At 37.8% G+C, this 18,464-nt stretch overlaps 1 protein-coding gene and 1 pseudogene across 1 annotated transcript in view; one reads left to right on the top strand and one right to left on the bottom strand.

The window, feature by feature from the left end:
* Positions 1-1,768: 1,768 nt before the first annotated feature.
* ALKBH8 (alkB homolog 8, tRNA methyltransferase) overlaps positions 1,769-18,464 on the bottom strand; it is a 77,097-nt gene continuing 60,401 nt past the window's right edge. The window contains exons 11-12 of the mRNA XM_090267858.1: positions 6,607-6,756; positions 1,769-4,020 (exon numbers count right to left, since the gene is read on the bottom strand). Of these exons, the coding sequence (XP_090123984.1) occupies positions 3,463-4,020; positions 6,607-6,756 (708 nt within the window). The 3' untranslated portion in view covers positions 1,769-3,462. The remainder of the gene's footprint in view (positions 4,021-6,606; positions 6,757-18,464) is intronic.
* LOC150018821 (ATP synthase peripheral stalk subunit d, mitochondrial pseudogene) lies at positions 4,800-5,453 on the top strand (annotated as a pseudogene).

Here is an 18,464-nt window from a genome sequence, read left to right on the forward strand (position 1 = left end):
TGGAACCCATTAGTAGTAATGTGGTAGTCATGACTTGTTGACATTTCCATTATAAACTAATTTTGAATCATTTATGCAAAATAACTGTGGATTTATTTTGCATTGGGCTGAGAGTTGACAAAATTTCAACCACCATTTGTGAACTTTGATTTAGATTCATTATCTATATCAGAATCCTGTTTCTAACATTTTTTAAAATTTTTATTTGATTTTAGAGAGAGGGAGAAAAAGAGAGAGAAAAACATTGATTTGTTGTTCCACTTATTTACGCATTCATTGGTTGATTCTTCTATGTGCACTGACCAGGGATTGAACCCACAACCTTGGTGTATCAGGATGATGCCCTAACCAATTGACTTCTTGGCCAGGGATCAGAAACTTGATTTTTATTGAAGAACAAAAAACCTTTGTTGTAACCTGCTGGTAAACAAAGAATATTTCGTTTATTAAATATAAATATCATCTGGTAGTTAACAGTGTGAACCAGATCAATTTTGAATTGATTGAAAAATTAAACTTTTACAAACTCAGATTATTTGTCATTTGAATAATTTAAATTTGAGCATATTAATTAAGAATAATTTTCTTGCCCTGGCCAGGTGGTTCAGTTGTTTAGAGTATTGTCCCATACACCAAAAGGTTATTGGTTTGATCTCTGATCAGGGCACATACCTAGATTACAGGTTCAATCCCAGTTTGGGCACATATGGGAGGCAACCAATTGATGCTTCTCTCTCACATTGATGATTCTTTCTCCCTTCCTCTATCTCTAAAATCAATAAGCATATCCTCAGATGAGGATTAAAAAAAAAAGGTTTTTCCCCTAAGTTCTATGCTCTGCAACGAGAGCCTTAAAAAATGCCTAAATTCTTTTTCTTTTTATTACATAAAAATAATGTGTGCTTACCAAATATATCTTGAGTAGTTATCTAATAACTCAACAGATAACTAGTGGTTATCTAAGCATTAAACAGGATATGTCATTTAACAAATATGTTACTATTTCCTAAAGGAATAAAAATTTCTAGTCATTAATGGACTAAATAATAGAATATTCCATAATCTAAGATTATTTTTGTGTGTCCCTATTTTTACCCTGATAGTTTAATAAAAGTTTGGTTCAAAATAATATAAGAAAATTTAGGATAGTATTGATTCTGTTTCTATAGCAAAATCTCAATGGAATGTCTTTCCCAAATGTAATACAAATTTAATCTGGTTTTATTTTAGATTTGTTAGCTTCCATTTAAGTGATAGTACAAGCATGTACTCCTTAGCAGCATTTTTTTCTTCTTCAAACTGAAATGATTTTAGAAAGGTTTAATAATATTTAAACAGCAACCCTTTGTACTGGTTTAAAAATCAGTCTTTTGACCATTTTGACTTTTTAAATGCATGGTGCACTGTAAGGTCTATTATTGGGAGAACTGGTTGGGAGACAATAAGCATTTGTGATAATGAGTCATTTATCTGATGACAAAAACCATGTGTTATTTTTTATAAAATCATAGAACACTTTTTCAAGTTCCAAAATTTGTGTATACTTTTTAGGCTACTAAGAGTTAACAGTTTTACTTATGATTTTGTAGATTAAGTTATTTATGTATGAAAACAAAGCAGGGAAATATATTGAGGAGTTATGTTTACAGAGGACTCCTTTAATATGTTACATTTTTTAAATGTAAACATGGATTTTTAATGCATGGTTAAGTGGTATTTAAGGAAACCAAACAAAATAATGATATAATCACAGTGCTCTGCATTTTGTCAATGACAAAATAAAACCATTTTGTGGTTAAATTTTTTTTAATTAAAAAAATAATAAAACAGCAGGTGCAACTGCAGTTACCATATGATTAAGTTTACAATAACCACAGTCATTCTCCAAGATCCATGTTTCTTACACCAGTCAAAAACGTGAATTTATCGGTATATGGTAAGAATCACCACCCTTACATCCTTCAAGTCCCTCATGGTCACAATCATCTCAGCAATCGCTGCAGGAATGTGGTATTGCCTCTGGTTACTGTTTTCCTTAGGGAGGCGGGTAGAGTGGTCTCTACTTGGCATTTCCTACAACAGCCCTTACTCCAGAGAACCAAGCAGGGATTCTGGCAGTTGCTGCGTACGTCTATTCCAATTCTTTACTCTGGAACTAGAAAATAACCACAAGATGGGCCCACTGTAAGAAAACTCATTGATCACCTGACCTCCATAAGTTCCTGCTCTGACTGGTGGAACATGGCGATGTCTTGGATTTCCTGAAATTAGCGTAAAATCACAGCCAGAGTCCAAAGGTCTAATTACTTCATGTTCCCCAATGTACAGTCATCTGTTTAAAGGTTATATGTCCCCTTCAGGAACTTTCTACCTTTGTTCCCCTAAAAACTTGACTTAAGTGATAAGTTAACTTGGTAACTCTGAAATATTTGTAGGTGAAAAATAACCCTTGATTGCACCTGTACTGGACCAAGCTATGAATAAAGTAGAAATACCCAATAATGACACCACAGGTCCGACTAACAACTCTAATTTTTTCTATTTAAATAAAGGAGTTAAAAGAACATATTTGGGTTGCCTTTAGCACCTAGATCAAGGCACTAGGAATACCAATGAACTATCAGTAATCAACTACAGTGATATTAGTAGTTATTTCAGTGCTTAAAAATAATCTTTTGTTGCCAGGTGAAATCCCACTCCTGTTCCCCTCCCCTCTGCCTCCATTGGCATTAATCACTATCTGGCGTGAAGCATTTATTTATTTGTTTCTTTATTGTCTGTCTTTCCTTCTAGAACTTAAGCTCCATGAGGACCAGGGCTTTGTTCTGTTGTCCACTGCTCCCGTCCCGGTGCTTAAAAGAGGAACTGGTACATAGCAGAAATCCAATAAGTATTTGTTGGTGAAATGCATACTAATGTGTGGGTATTATCTGATTGACTAAAATTTTACTGAGCACCTGCTATGTGTCCAGCCCTGTGCTGGTGAGGTGTGATGACAGAGTGGTTATTGTTTACGATTTTATGGAGCTGACAATCACAGATAAAATTTCAGATAACTTTCTACCAAAAAGAATATTCTTTATTAAAATGTTGTATGATTTCTTCACTATGATTCTACATAACTGAATTCATTTAGTAACATTTTATAACAAAAGTTTATCTTCAAAATGCTGTACACTTACCTCAGGATCCTAAATACTTCGTAAACTACTTCAAACACTTCAAAGAAAAAACAGTCCTGTTCCTCCCTATAGGAGCCTACATTTATGGATAAAATGGGGTCAGCAATAGTAGTAAACTAAATGTTTCATAACTAATCTCTACTTCAAATTTCTCTCAGGTATACTCCTTTGGTACTTAACCACAAGTTTTCTCTTTAAAAAAGAAAACAGTTATTCTCCTTTAAAAAGAACAAAAAAAGAATCTGAGCCTTTCCTGTATACGATATGTTCAAAGAGATAATTAGACCTTTTGAAGAATCACACACCAATTCCCCTGATCATGGTAGCTTTGCAGAATGCTGACATTACTCAAAGTCTGGCAGGCAGCTTCCAACTCTCCCTCACAGAACACATGGTAGTAACGATGAAACACAGGACTTGGGCCATGGGTTCCTACTGGACCATGTGACTCAATAGGTTTTTCTTTACCATGGTTTCCCTTAAGATGCCAGGGAACCAGTAAGTCTTGAGAATGAAAAGAAGTCCTGTTAGTGTGAACAGGCAGCTTGGAATTAGCAAATTTCTTTGAAGTATACCTTCCCTTCTGAGAGTCATTAATGGAGGGGACAGAACATGCTGAATCTTGACTGTCCATGTCAGGCATTTGCTCCACAAACAACTCTTGCACTGATGTATCATTGTTGATTTCCTCTCTTTTCTCTTGGCTGGTTCTGTTTTCTCTGAGATATTTGGACTTCTTATTATTATATTCTTGTTCCATTGCCCAAACATAAACGAGTGCCTTCCCACCAGGTCTCAGGAGTCGAACAAGTTCTTGAAGAGCTGCCACTCTGCGCTCCTAGCAAAAAACATGTTGCCATATATCAACCAGGAGGAGACAGAGAAAAAACAGAAATATAACTGACTATAGGACTGTTTTCAATTAAGATAAACAGCTCAGAAAATCTAACAAAATATCTTATATAAAACAAAAAGAAAGGAAAAAAAAGGTAAGGGGAATTTTGTTCTGTGATTGAGGGGCTAAAAAAGTGTTGAAGTAAGGAAAAGGAAACTTTTATCTCTGTTAATAAAATAGAGGTATAGAGGGTTTTCCATGTCATTTTATTTTGAATTCAGTTAAGGTCATAAGGTTTACTGAAACTGCTGGTGACTCCAGCACAGGGTGATGTATACAGTTATTGCTTAGATCAGGAAAGAAATCACTGACACCCAGGAAAAATAAGATTTTTTTCCCCTGTAAAATTATAAAATTCACTTATTTAAAAATTAGGGACATATGTGACTAATTAAAGGCATCAGTACAACAACACCTGAGATCACTTAATAAATGATGCTAAAATAAATAAATAAATAGGCATCAGTGACATACTACTACCAGTTAGGTACCTGACTTTTGAAAAAAGAATAGGAAAAGAGAAAAAAATACAATGGGAAGGAAGTGAGATTCCAATATCAGGGACAAGAGTAGGAGTTGAGAAAGATGGGAAACAAATAGAGAAGAGGCTCAGAGGCTGAGGAGAAGGTGTACTCAAGAGGCACAGAGCTGATGTTCTCTTAAAGTCTTACAGCTAGTAGTTAAAGATGAGCAGACTCCACCTGGGTCTGAAGGATCAAAAGATGGCTGGGTGAAAACTTGCTGTAAAGGACACTTACCAAATACCTTTTTGGGAGACCACACTCTGAAATCAGAAGACCGCTGCTAACTCCCTGAACTCCCGAAATGAGACCTTCACCTCCAGATTGACTACTCTACCTGAGAATCCACCTGTTATCAACTGGGCCTACAACAAGGGCAATGTAGCAAAGGCCAGCTTGGTAGATGGCTTTGAGAAATTTACTGCCCTGAAGATTCCTTCTGTGCCAGATGATAAATATACTGCCCTGGTCTCAGGGGTCCCGAAGCCCTGGGTTGTGGACCACTACTGGTCCATGGCCTGTTAGGCACCAGTCCCAAGCAAAGCTCACCTGAGCTCTGCCTCCTGCCCTCCACCCCCCATGTATTCTATGAAATAGGTCTCTGGTGCCAAAAAGGTTGGGACTACTGCTGGTGGATGTGAAGAACAAGATGATGTGAAAAGTTGTGCTTAGTTTTTGTCTCTCTGAAAGACCATGTTTGAGCAACATGAGAAAGAGCTGGAGAAGATGAAGAACATAACTCCATTTGATCAGATGACTATTGAGGATTTGAATGAAGTCTTCCCAGAAACCAAACTACACAAGAAGAAGTATCCCCACTGGCCTCACAAGCCAATTGAGAATTTACACACTTGAATCTGAGAGAAAGATGTGGCTCTTGTATTATAAACTCTGGACATTAAAAAATAATGATATAGTGAAAAACAATGTAAAGATGAGTAAGACTCAAGGTAAGAAAAAGGCAGAAACATGCAGTAATAAAAGCATAAAGTCCTATTAGGCTTCAATTTAACTAAGTACAAGGAGGACCCCCCAAAACCTGGAATTATCTTCTGGAGGGCAGGACCCTTGTAGTACAGGCTTTCACGGCTAGATGAGCATTCTAGGAATCCATCTGTATCAGTGTACCAGCTGGTGGTGTTGTGAGAGGCTGCATGTGGCTTCAGTGAATATTTTTTGAAGACTCAACATATTTGACTATTTCATGATGGGTGGTTTATGAGCACACCTGCCCACACCATGCTGAGTGTTTAGTAGTTTATGATCAAAAATGGCACGACCCCCATGTCCCACTGTCCCTATTTATCCAATCTCATCCCAAGTGACATTTTTCTGGTTTCTCTGGAGGAAAAAGTCCTCAAAGGGAAACATTTTGCTTCTGTGGAAAAGGTGAAACAAAAACCAACAGAATCACTATAGTCATACCTCTGTACTCATTGGCTTCAGAACTCATCAAACCCTGTACTCATCGCCTTTTGATGAGAAAAAAAAAAGTTTCAGCACTCTGTCCTTGCTCGGGACTTGTCGCACTTGCTAGAACTTGTATGAGTCATGACACCACTCTGCAAGAGAAAATGCTTCATCCCGCATCGCTTGCTTTGGTACTCGTTGGTTTCAGCACTCGTCACAAGTTCCAGAATGAATTAACAATGAGTACCAAGGTACTACTGTAAAAGGCATCAAAATTGACAACTTCCACAACTGTTTGAGTAGTGGAAAAAATGTCTTGTTAGGTGTATTGCATCAAATGGAGAGTACTTTGAAGGTGACTGAAGTTTAAACATGTAAGAATAAACAATTTTTTACAAATAAATTCTGTTTTGGGGGGGTCCTCCCTCGTATAACCCCCATCTAACTCCATTCCACATGCTCTCTTAGCAAACAGTGCAAATTATGACAACAAAAGAATGCAAAGAAAAGAAAAGCTAATGCAGGGTCCAAACCAGTGAAATCTATGAACATTTCCTGCCACTTCAGTTACAAGTTCTTGGAGAGAGAAAGTACGTACTATTGTCGCAAAATGGTGAATAACAGCAATGGAAATGCAGGCATCACAAGACCCACTGCGGATTGGTACTGCCAATGCATCACAGACGAAGGCCTGAAATTGCCTCTCTCTACAAATGTCCACAAGGTTTTGGCTACGATCACAACCAATCTATAATAGAGAAAGAAAGTTATAACATCTTATTTAAATGTCATGAGAAATTAAGGGCAATGAATTTATTCCTTACCATAAAGTTATAAGACAGATTTCATATTCATTGTGAAATGGTCTAAGACCATGATATTATCAGTTCTTACAGCTAGCACAAAGTCAGAATATATAATTCACAGGGCAGCATTTATTACCTTAACAGATATCAAACAGAGCTCAAATTAGTGAATTGAAACAAATGACAGTGGTGGGAGGCCCTAATTGGCATCTAAGTGATCAGCATTCAGAATCTAGATCTCTTTGTAATACCACACACTTAAAAGTGAAAACTATCCCATAAACATAGACAATTAGTCTTTTCAGGTAGCTAAAAATAAAATGATCTAAGGTATCTCTCATTACTATATAAACTACACTCTGATGGCCCAGGTAGCAGAAAAACAGCTGATTTCCTGCTTCTTTATATTTTCAATATGTATTACTTGTACAATCAGAAAATAAAATCCCAAAAGAATAAAAAAGTAAAATAATTTTTCATTTTTAAAGTTACTGATTTTTGTTCTGCTAAACACCTACTATATATAAAGAATAAAGTGCTAAAGTCAAAATTTATAAAATGATATTTCATTAAACCTTTTAGCATAACCAAACCATCCTATGCAGCGAGCGGCATCCTTTCATCTTCCCAAGCAGACGAGGCCTAACATGGGTTGTGCATGTGTCTGGTCCTGTGGGAAGTGTTTGGGGGTTGAGACTGCCTATTTTCTCCCTGGTTTTGTTATTGCTGGTTTATGCACAGTGTTGCTGTTTAGTCTGAACAATGCTGTGTGTGTGTTCAGAAAGAAAAAGAGAAGAGAGAGCATGTATGCGCACAAAGTGCACATGTAAACTGAGGAAAGAATGGGAGTGTTTAAAAAATGTTAAATCACTAGTTAACAAGTATCCCCAAATGTTTCTTTTTAACCCAGTCTCTACGACAGAGAAAACATATGTACAAGTAGATTTCATCAAACAGAAGTAGCCACCTCAAGCTTATATTTATTCACTTATCAATGCAGTGAACATTGATCATTCAGATTCTCTCAATCCACCTAAGAACAAGAATATAAACCTTCATGTCAAAGCAATTCTTACTGAATTAAATCACACTGGCATGACAGTGATACGTAATATAAATTTGCTCAATTTCTAATTGGCATGAAACAACTTCTACATTCTATCCTAGAGCTGCATTAAGTTCTTAGGTTTAATATAAGGTACCAGGCTAGAAGTAAAGTATAGCAATTTACCTTTGACATATTTTAAGACAGAAAAGTACCAAGGGCCCATAATAACAACAGTGGCACAATTCCCAGCCTATTTCTCCTTTTAACAGTTTAAGGTACATAACCGGTTTATTACTTTTATTTATCTCCATCTATATTCTATGCCACTGAGCCAACAGTCACATTATCAAGATAACAATACTACTCAAGTAACATTAGATTTTGATGCTTGCTAGCTTTTTTTACAGTAAAATTCAGTTCATGGAAATAGAAGTTTCAAGTATGTCCAATTCTGACATATTGCTATACTAGCTAAAGGTCAACAGGAAGAAATCCAACTTGCCTATAAAAGAAATCCCCAGAGACAGAGCTCCATAGTTACTCACAGAAGGAAAGTTACTATCTGAGAACCACACATAAAATGGAACAAGGAGAGCAGCAGCCAGACAAAATCAGAACAAACATCCCTTTTCTACATTCCTTTCACCAACAAGAAAGCAGGAGCAATTTTAGTAATAAAGCGCCAGGTCTGATGAAGAGTACCCATGGACCAATGACCTGGCTCATGCTGGGCTCTGTACTTTCATCTTCCATGTAACACAGTTGTATCATCACTATTTTTTCTCTCTCCTTTCTATTTTTAAATTCCCTAAGCTTTTATACCAAGGATAGTGCCAAGTATTTTAAATGCTTCCTAAATAATAGTGTAAAATGTCAACAACAGGACAGAAAATGGCTTATTTACAAATAGATATTAAAAGTCACATACTGCTGTGTGTTGAACAGACATCAATGACATAAAAACACATACTGGTTGGGCTTAAAATGGATAATTATACTCCTATATAATTGTTAAATCTTGAACAAAACATATACATACAATTCTGAAAGTACAGGTAAAAATGAAAAAATATTCAACTGAGTAATCAAAGATGCAAACTAAAACAAGGCTCCATTTTTCTACTGTCAAAGTATCAAAACATTTTAAAGCCAATGTACACCATAGAGAAAACAATGTAATAAAGCTTGCTTTCATAAAGTGTCAGTGACAGTACATACAAACTGGCTCACCCAATTTTAAAAACAATTTGGCAAACCTTTTCTTAAGGAAGATGAAAATGTTCACAACTTTTGACCCAATAATTATTCTTCTGAAAATTTATCCTAAGAAAATAGTCCAAAATATGGAAAAAGCTAAACAATGCTAGTATAATTGCCTTTTACTGAGTACCCACTAAGTATTAAAGTAGATTCTTTGTATTAATGCACTTAACCCTCATAACACGTTGAGTTAGGTATTATTACCACCATTTTACAGATAAGGAAACCTCATCACAAAGAATGTGAGTAATTTGCCCCAAGTTGAGCAATAGTTAAGTGGTGAAGCAAGGACTTATACCTAAGTCTTTCTCACTTCAAAAATCCATGTTCTTCCTTTTTGTCACATTGTCTCTCAATATACGTGTTTATTACAGTGTTGTTTACAATAGCTCCAACTGAACACAACCAAACATCAAACAACATCAATCTCTCAGAATATTATGAAGTCCAGGTATTGTATAAGATGACAAATCAAAAGGGAAATATTAATGAATTATCAAACTGTATGAGAACTCATAACCATATAAAGAATTTATAGGAAAAATACAGAAAAGACATTCCTCACAATAAACTGCTTCATTACAATATTAGGATAGTAGGTGAATACCTTCCCTTTCATTCATTTTCTGAATTGTGGCTATATTATTTTTCTTTATTAAAAATATGTTTTTTTTTAGAGAAACAAGATGGCGGAGGAGTAAGTGGAAGCTACACTAACTTCCTCCTAGAACTAGTCTGGATTTACAACGTAATTTTGGAGAAATCATCTGGAATAACCAACCGAACACCAGCTGGAGAGAAGTCTTATAACCACGGAGAGACAGAAAAGGCCGCTACATCACTACGTGACCGGTAGGGAGTGCGGAGACGCGGAAGGGCTGGCTGGGCTCACACGGGTGGCAGCTGAAGGGACTGAGAAACAGCTCAGCAGCCGGGGATTCCCCCTGAGAAGGGCAGGGTCTAAACCCCCAGCTGGGCTTCCCAGCCTACAGCAACAGAGTGGAAAGTAAAATAGTATCCAGCTGAGAAAAGCGAAAAGCCACAGGGTTTCTTGCTAGCCGGAGAGAAACAGCTGGAGAAAAAGAGCTCTTAAGCGGATTACATACAAAAATATTTTGGCCTTCACTTACCCTGGGCTTGAGCAGAGGGAAAGCAGAGAGGACTGGAGATGCTTGGGGAGAGTTTGGTGTGGTGGCTTTGAGGGGAGAGCTGGGGAAGCGGCCGGCCGGGTCCCAGTGCTGACTCATCCCCACACTGCAGGCAGACCATTCCGGGCCAAGTGGCGTCAGCCTGAGGGGAAGCAAAGGCCCTGCCTACAGGAATTAAGCTGCCACACCCACGGTCCTTAAGCCTGACGGCTAATCACAGATTGAATAGATTAACAACTAAAGAAGTCAGACAAAGGTAGTAGATCCCTGGAAGTCTCCAACAGGCTGCCTAGGCCCAGACTGGTACAGGATCTGACGCCACCAGGGGCAGATCCAGGAAGTGCAGATCATTCTAAGAAGCACCAATAAACAATAGGAGTCACAAAAATGGGGAGACAGAAAAACAACCCCCCATCGAAAGGAAAGGTAGAGTCCCAGAAAGAGTGCTAAATGAAATAGAGGGGAGCCAACTATCAGATATGGAACTGAAAGCATGGATTATGGAGAAGCTCAATGAGCTTAGCGGAAACTACAAAGAACTCCAGAAAAACTACAGTGAACTCCAGAAGAACTATAAGGAACTTACTGAGAATTATACCAGCATCAAAAAGGACATGGAAGCTATCAATAAGAGCCAGGAGGAAATGAAGAATACAATCTCTGAATTGAAGAACACAGTAGAAGGAATTAAAAGCAAGCTAGAGGAAGAAGAAGATCAGATCAGCAAGCTGGAGGACAATGTAGACAAAAACTCACAGACAGTGCAACAAAATGAAAAAAGACTGAAGGGGCTCTAAGACAGCTGCACGACAACATGAAACGTAATAACATCCGTATCATAGGAATTCCAGAAGGAGAAGAAGAAGAGCAAGGGATAGAAAACCTCTTTGAAAAACTAATGAGAGAAAACTTCCCTAACATGTGGAGAGAAAGAATCATGCAAGTACAGGAAGCACAGAGGGTCCCAATGAAGATGAACCCCAACAGGCCCACTTCAAGACACATCATAATTAAAATGGCAACATTCAAAGACAAAGAGAGAATCCTAAAAGCAGCAAGAGAGAAATAACTAATAACATACAAGGGAGCTCCAATAAGGCTATCATCAGATTTCTCAGCAGAAACACTACAAGCCAGAAGGGAATGGCAAAAAATATTCCAAGCAATGAAAAACAAAGGCCTACAACCAAGAATACTCTACCCAGCAAGGCTCTCATTCAAAATGGAAGGTGAAATAAGGAGTTTCTGAGACAAAACAAGGCTAAAGGAATACATCTCCACCAAACCAGCATTGCAAGAGATGCTAAAGGGTCTGCTTTAAGAAGATGAAGAAACAGAGAGAGACAGAGAGGAACACGAGTACAAAGGGGGAAAATGACAATGAATAAGTACTGAAAGAAAGAAGGAACTTCTACCATTTGCAACAACATGATTGGAACTAGAGAGAATTATGCTTAGCGAAATAAGCCAGGCAACAAAAGAAAATTACCTTATGCTATCACCTGTTACAGGAAACTAATGAACAACACAAACAAATGAGCAAAATTGAACGAGAGGTATGTAAACAAGGAATAAACTAACAGTAACAAAGGGGGAGATGGGAGGGAGAGAAGAGGTAAGAAGGGGAAGGGTCTAGTCAAAGAACATGTATAAATGACCCATGGACATGGACAACTGGGTAGAGACTGAATGTGGAAGAAGGGGGGGGGCAGGGTGCAGGGAAGCAAGAGGGGGAAAAAAGTGAGACAACTGTAATGGAAAAACAAACAAACAGAAAATTTTTCAGTGGGGGGGAAAAAATAAAAATATAAAGAATAGAAATGCAAGTTCAGTGAATATTAGAAGGACAAGAATTTTCCTTCACACTGTATATTTTTCTCCCTATCTGATCCCTCCAGAATTTGGCATTCTAAAGAAGTAAGTAATGACCTAAGTTTCTTTGCATAAAACTAATAAGACCAGTTGTTAATAGAGGTTTGTTTTTTTTTTCTTTTTTAACTAAGACTTTGAATGGAATGTCATGCCTAAAGGAGACATGCTTTGGCTTTGGTTGTTACCAAAAAGCCCTGAGCAACTGGGACTGACTTTCAGAGGTAATAAAAGTCCACGAGATAAAAGGCCTGGTACCTTGGATGGATGAGCGGTACATAGCAATCTTTCCAGGGAAGGAATGAAGGTTGTTTTCCTGAAAGATGGCTAGAAGGGACCTTAAGACACAATGGAAAACCAGGAGGACCTGGGAAAGACAGGTGTTTACAGGCAAGGCTGAATGCCAGGTATGTGGATCTGCTTCTGTGCCTTGAAGGGGAGACTGAAGGTCACCCTAAATGTTCCTTGCGTAAGTTCCAGCAAATCAGAACTAAAGATCATAAGTGATCATTTGCTGCTCTTGTTGTGTTTATGCAAATGAACAGGATAAATTAAAAATGGACTTAATGCAGTCCCTTTAATGACAAGGAGGGTAATCTTAGGGAGAAAAATCACGATTCAAAGAAGATCACAATGCCCAGTGGTAGACTATAAAGTAGTGCAACTAACCGTCTTTAAAGTTTCTTTTCATTTAAAATTTGTTTTCATTTGAAAGTTAAACTATGTCTGTGGCATTATCAAAGATGTTTAATTTACAGGCAAGAAGAATGTCAAATGCCTTGCAACTGGATGTCTTTCCGATAAGACAGTCCTACAGATTTAGAGACTTGTATGTGGGTTATCTTACATAAATTAACATGTGTTTTCCTGTTTTCAAAGGGCATAAGCCTACGATCTCATTACCTGAGTGATTGTCTGTATGTATAGGCCTCACTTAATCCTGTCTGCATTGCTGCCTCCTGAGACTCAATGGTTTGGCTGAACTAAGTGGCTGGGTTGGTGAAGAACGGGGTGGTCTGTGGGCTTCACTTTAAAACTGGTTTCTCTTTTCTATCCTAATGGCTTGGACAGAAAGAGCCCAGAGGCCTGAGAGGGGGAAACCTAAAATATTTCCCTCAGTCCAAACTAAGTATAATGGGCAGAAGGGTTTTGGACAGGTGAGATGTACCTGGCATACCTTCCTCCAAAGAAGCCCTTATTTTCCCTAACGTGGGACATTGAAAAATTAATACCTGTCTTTTGTCATCTAGTGGTTACGGATTGAATGATGTCCTTTAACCCTGTTGCCCCCAGAATACAACAAGGATGCCAGCCTGTTAAACCAAGCATGCCGTTTGTCCAGAGACAGCCAACCAACCTGGAGTCTGCACGATCCTTCCCCTTGTGGGAAGGCCACCCTCCCCTCCACACCCCTACTCTTATTAGGGATTTCTTGACCCACGGGTAGGTAGGACGATGACCATGTCCAGCTTGAAGCAGCTAGAGGAGCTCGAGACCTTTGCCCATTGTCCTTTATAAGATTGTAAAGGGTCTTAAGTCTGAGAGGGAGGGATTGTTATTTTTTATTGTTAAAATATTTAACTAATTAATTAATTATTTTTTAAAAAGAAGAAGAAGAATATATGAAAGGGTGAGGCAGGAGAGCTTGTATGTACGACCCATGGGCATGGACTTGGAGAGGGGATTGTTGGGGAAGGGGGGTGCTGGGTGGAGGGGAGCAAAGGGGAAAAAATTGGAACTATTGTAACAATATAATCAATAAAATATACTTAAAAAATATGTTTTTAAAACTTTTAACAAAACATACAATTATAGGAAATCAGGCTGGTAGCATATAGTTTAAAATACAGACAAACAGGCAAAGGCAGTAAAGTAGAGTAAAAAGCATACTGAAATCCAGATTTAAACTCTGCCTTCAGCAATGACTAGCTGAACAACATAAGAAAGCTACTTAATATCTCAGAGCCTCTTTTTCCTTATCATTAAAATACCTGCTCCTCAGGGTTAATATGAGAATCAAATTTAAAAAACCATATAATAAATATTTTACTAACCATAAAAGTGCTATGCAAATGTTACTTATTATTAGCATATGGAAAAAAGAGCAGACCAAATCCCTTGTCCTGGATTCTAGATATGAAGAGAAATCCATGTACCCTAAAGGTACCTTACTCTGAGTTAAGGCCCACCCATTTTGAGGTTGTCACATTTCCTTCAAGGCTGCAGAACACAGCACTGTGTATGTTCTGGTTTCATGTATTAGGTTGGCCAAAAAGTAGGTTATAGTTTTTCTGTAAAATAAAAGAAACATTTTTTATTTCTCAAATAACTTTATTGATTTGGATATTTTAAGTATGTCAGCCATCTCCCATTATTGGCTTCTAGGGCGTAGAGGCCAGGGATGCTGCTAAACATCTTTCAAAGCATAAGTTAGCCCTACAGCAAAGAATTACTTAGCTAAAACATCAATAGTACCAAGAAACTTCACAAACCACTTTTGACATGTTCGATAAGTCATAGCACATTCTCCATAAACTGCGCAAATCTTCTTTTGCATTTCAGTTGCATTTTTACCTTTCTTGAAATAATAAAGCATAATATGCCAAAATTGTTGCGTATTTTCTTCCATCTTCAATATTAAAATGGCTGCACAAAAATTCAACAATTTTGATAAGCTGTTTTAAAAAAAATACAGGCTGATACAACAGCTATCAGAATATAATCTAACAAAATTGTTTTGAATTAAGTTATAGATGACTAAGCACTACTAGAGCCAACGTATGGAAAAACATAATGGACTTTTTGATCAGCCCAGTAAGAAATTGAATGTGAATTCACAGGTTTGCTCCTACTTTTTTTAGATTTTATTTATTGACTTTTAGAGAGAGGGAAAGAAACAACAATGTAGGAGATAAACATCGATCAGCTGCCTCTCACATGCCTCCCACCAGGGACTTGGCCTGCAACCAGACATGTACCCTGACAGGGAATTGAAATGGCACCTTTCAGTTTGCAGGAGGACACCCAACCCACTGAGCAACACCAGTCAGGGCACTCCTCCCTATTCAACGAACAATTAATAGGCTTCTATTATGTGCCAAGTAAGTGGACAACAAAACAAACATGATTCTTGCCATGTCTGAGAGTACAGGCTGGTATTCCCTGCCACCAAAGCTAGCCTTTAGAGTCTGTCTTGGCAGAGCACCATAGCATATGGACTCTGGAGTTAGAGATAAGATTCTAGTATTTGTCCTGATACCATTTACCCTTGGTAATCAGTTTTCCCATTTGTAAAATCATGGATTATGTATGTAAGAAAACGCAGCACAGCACTAGCACACAGCAGGTATCTGACATTGTTAGTTTCCTTTCTATTCTCTCTTTTACTGGGGTAATTGACAAGTAAAACAAAAAACAAAACACACACACACACATCAAAAAATCAGAAATGTACAGAACAAGTCTATATAAACATATCTCTAATTTTTATAATTATAAATAGGCTTCTGGCACTCTTATTATATTTGTAATCACAACTATTTACAGCAACCAAGAAAGTCCACACCATATATTAAGTAACTGCCTAAGGAACTACATCAAATTAAAAAGGTTCTGCTCAGCTAAAGAGAACATCAGCAAAATGAAAAGTGATCCAACCATATGGGAAAACATATTTGCCAATGATACTTCAGACAAGGGTTCGATCTCCAAAACATATGAAGAATTTATATGATTCAACACCAGGGAGAGAGACAATCCAATTAAAAAATGGGCAAAGGACCTGAACAGACACTTCTCCAAAGAGGACATACAAAGGGCCCACAGGCATATGAAAGGATGCTCGACATCACTAGCCATCAGAGAGAGGCAAATTAAAACCACAATGAGATACCACCTCGCACGATCAGAATGGCCATCACCAATAAAGCAACAAACAACAAGTGCTGGCGAGGATGTGGAGAAACAGGAACCCTACTGCACTGTTGGTGGGAATGCAGACTGGTGCAGCCACTGTGGAAAACAGTATGGAATTTCCTCAAAAAACTAAAAATGGAACTGCCTTTTAACCCAGTGATTGCACTGATGGGATTATACCTGGAGAACCCTGAAACACCAATTCAAAAGAACCTATGCACCCCTATGTTGATGGCAGCATTACTTACAATAGCCAAGTGCTGGAAACAGCCTAAGTGCCCATCTGTAGATGAGTGGATCGAAAAACTGTGGTACATTTACACAATGGAATACTATGCAGCAGAAAGAAGGAAATCCCACCTTTTGCAACATCATGGATGGAACTAGAGTATTATGGTTAGTGAAATAAGCCAGGTGGCAAAAGACAAATACCATATGATCTCACCTAATACAAGAACCTAATGAACAAAACAAACAAACAAGCAAAACAGAACCAGAGACATGGAAACAAGGAACAGACTGACAATGACCAGAGGGGATGGGGGAGAGGGAGAAGGGGACAGAAGGGCATGGGTCTAATCAAGGAACTTGTACAAATGACCCATGGACATGGACAATAGTGTGGGGATTGAGTGTGGGAGAGGGAAAGGAGTGGGGCAGGAGAGAGCAATGGGGGAAAAAATGGGACAACTATAATAGAACAATACAAAAAGAAAAAGAAACATTTGGACTGAATGTGTTTTGAAATTAATACACAGAACAATTACTGTAGAGAAGGAGGTAGGCCATGTACATCTCATCTATTATTGTTACTATTATAAAGGTAGTAAGTCTTCTGGAAAGTATAAAATCTTTGCTTATAAAATTTAACTCTGATAATAAACCAATAGTTAGTTGACAGAAATGAAAAGTAATTGAAAAAGTCTAAAAAAGAAATGGTTCTTAGTCAGAATGTAGAAGTTTTGAATTAAAGAGAAGAGTAAGGTCAGGCATGGCTGAGATCAGATAAGAACAAATTCACCACATGCACTTCTGACAGAAATGAAAAGCAGTTTATAAAACTATTTCCATGAGAGCCGAAGCTGGTATTTTAAAAATTCATTTTGCTAAAGAAATTATATATAAAGTGATATTAGTAATTTTTTAGATTCTGATACTAGGCCATATTTGAATACTTAGAATGTCACAGGTCACATCCCCTCATGAATGCTAAAATGCACATTCTCAGGTTCAAAGATGGCTGCTCAAAATACACTCAAGTATCACGGCTCCATCCAAGGTGGAGCCTCAGCAGCTTAAAAATAACAGGCTTCCCTTTTTTCATAAATAATTCAATTTCTGGTAAAATAAAAACCAGAACTACAACCAGGCATGTAATTTTCACTCATTCACTGAAACAACACTTCCTGAGCCTTCCTTAAAGATCAGACAATGCAGTAGGTTCCAGGAATAATAGGCAGGAAGGAATGCATGCAGACTGCCACTGTTCAAATGAACGTACACAGAGAATGACTGTACTTTCGATTTTCCAATCTTTCTAAGCATATTCCTTCTTGAATCAGCTTCCTTCAGATTTTGGTTCAGTTACCTGTTTATCAAGTAATCATTTTCTCAATAGTAACAGGAAAATTTTATCATTATGACTAAAGCGGTGAGGTTGACTTCTGCTTAGTTTCACTGTCATAAATGAACCTAACTAGATAGAGCCACAGGTTAGCATCAAAAATCTGTAAAAGCAGAACTTACTTGGAAACACTTTTGTATGGTACCTTAAAACACCAGAAGATAGCACCTTGTTTTGAACAGTGCTTAGAGCAGCAGTTCTCAACCTGTGGGTCGCAACCCCTGTGGGGGTCGAACGACCCTTTCACAGGCGTCACCTAAGACCATCGGAAAACACATATATAATTACATATTGTTTTTGTGATTAATCACTATGCTTTAATTATGTTCATATTGTAACAATGAAAATACATCCTGCGTATCAGATATTTACATTACGATTCATAACAGTAGCAAAATTACAGTTATGAAGTAGCAACGAAAATAATTTTATGGTTGGGGGTCACCACAACAGGAGGAACTGTATTAAAGGGTCACGGCATTAGGAAGGTTGAGAACCATTGGCTTAGAGTCATGAGTTTAAGTGACACATGAAAGCTTAACTCACTAGTCCTGGCCAGTGTGGCTCAGTTGGTTGGAGCATCGTCCCATACACCAAAAGGTTGGGGGTTTGAATCCTGGTTAGGCCACATACCTAAGTTGTGGGTTTGATTCACAGTTGGGGCACATGTGGGAAGCAACCAATTAATGTTACTCTCGCTCTCCCTTCACTTCTCTCTAAAATCAATAAAAATATATATTTTAAATTGTTTTTAAAATTAACTGACTAGACCTTATTGTTTTTAAA

The sequence above is a fragment of the Furipterus horrens genome, unplaced genomic scaffold, assembly GCF_987537825.1.
Source record: "Furipterus horrens unplaced genomic scaffold, mFurHor1.1.pri manual_scaffold_2, whole genome shotgun sequence".
Classification (NCBI taxonomy): Eukaryota; Metazoa; Chordata; class Mammalia; order Chiroptera; family Furipteridae; genus Furipterus; species Furipterus horrens.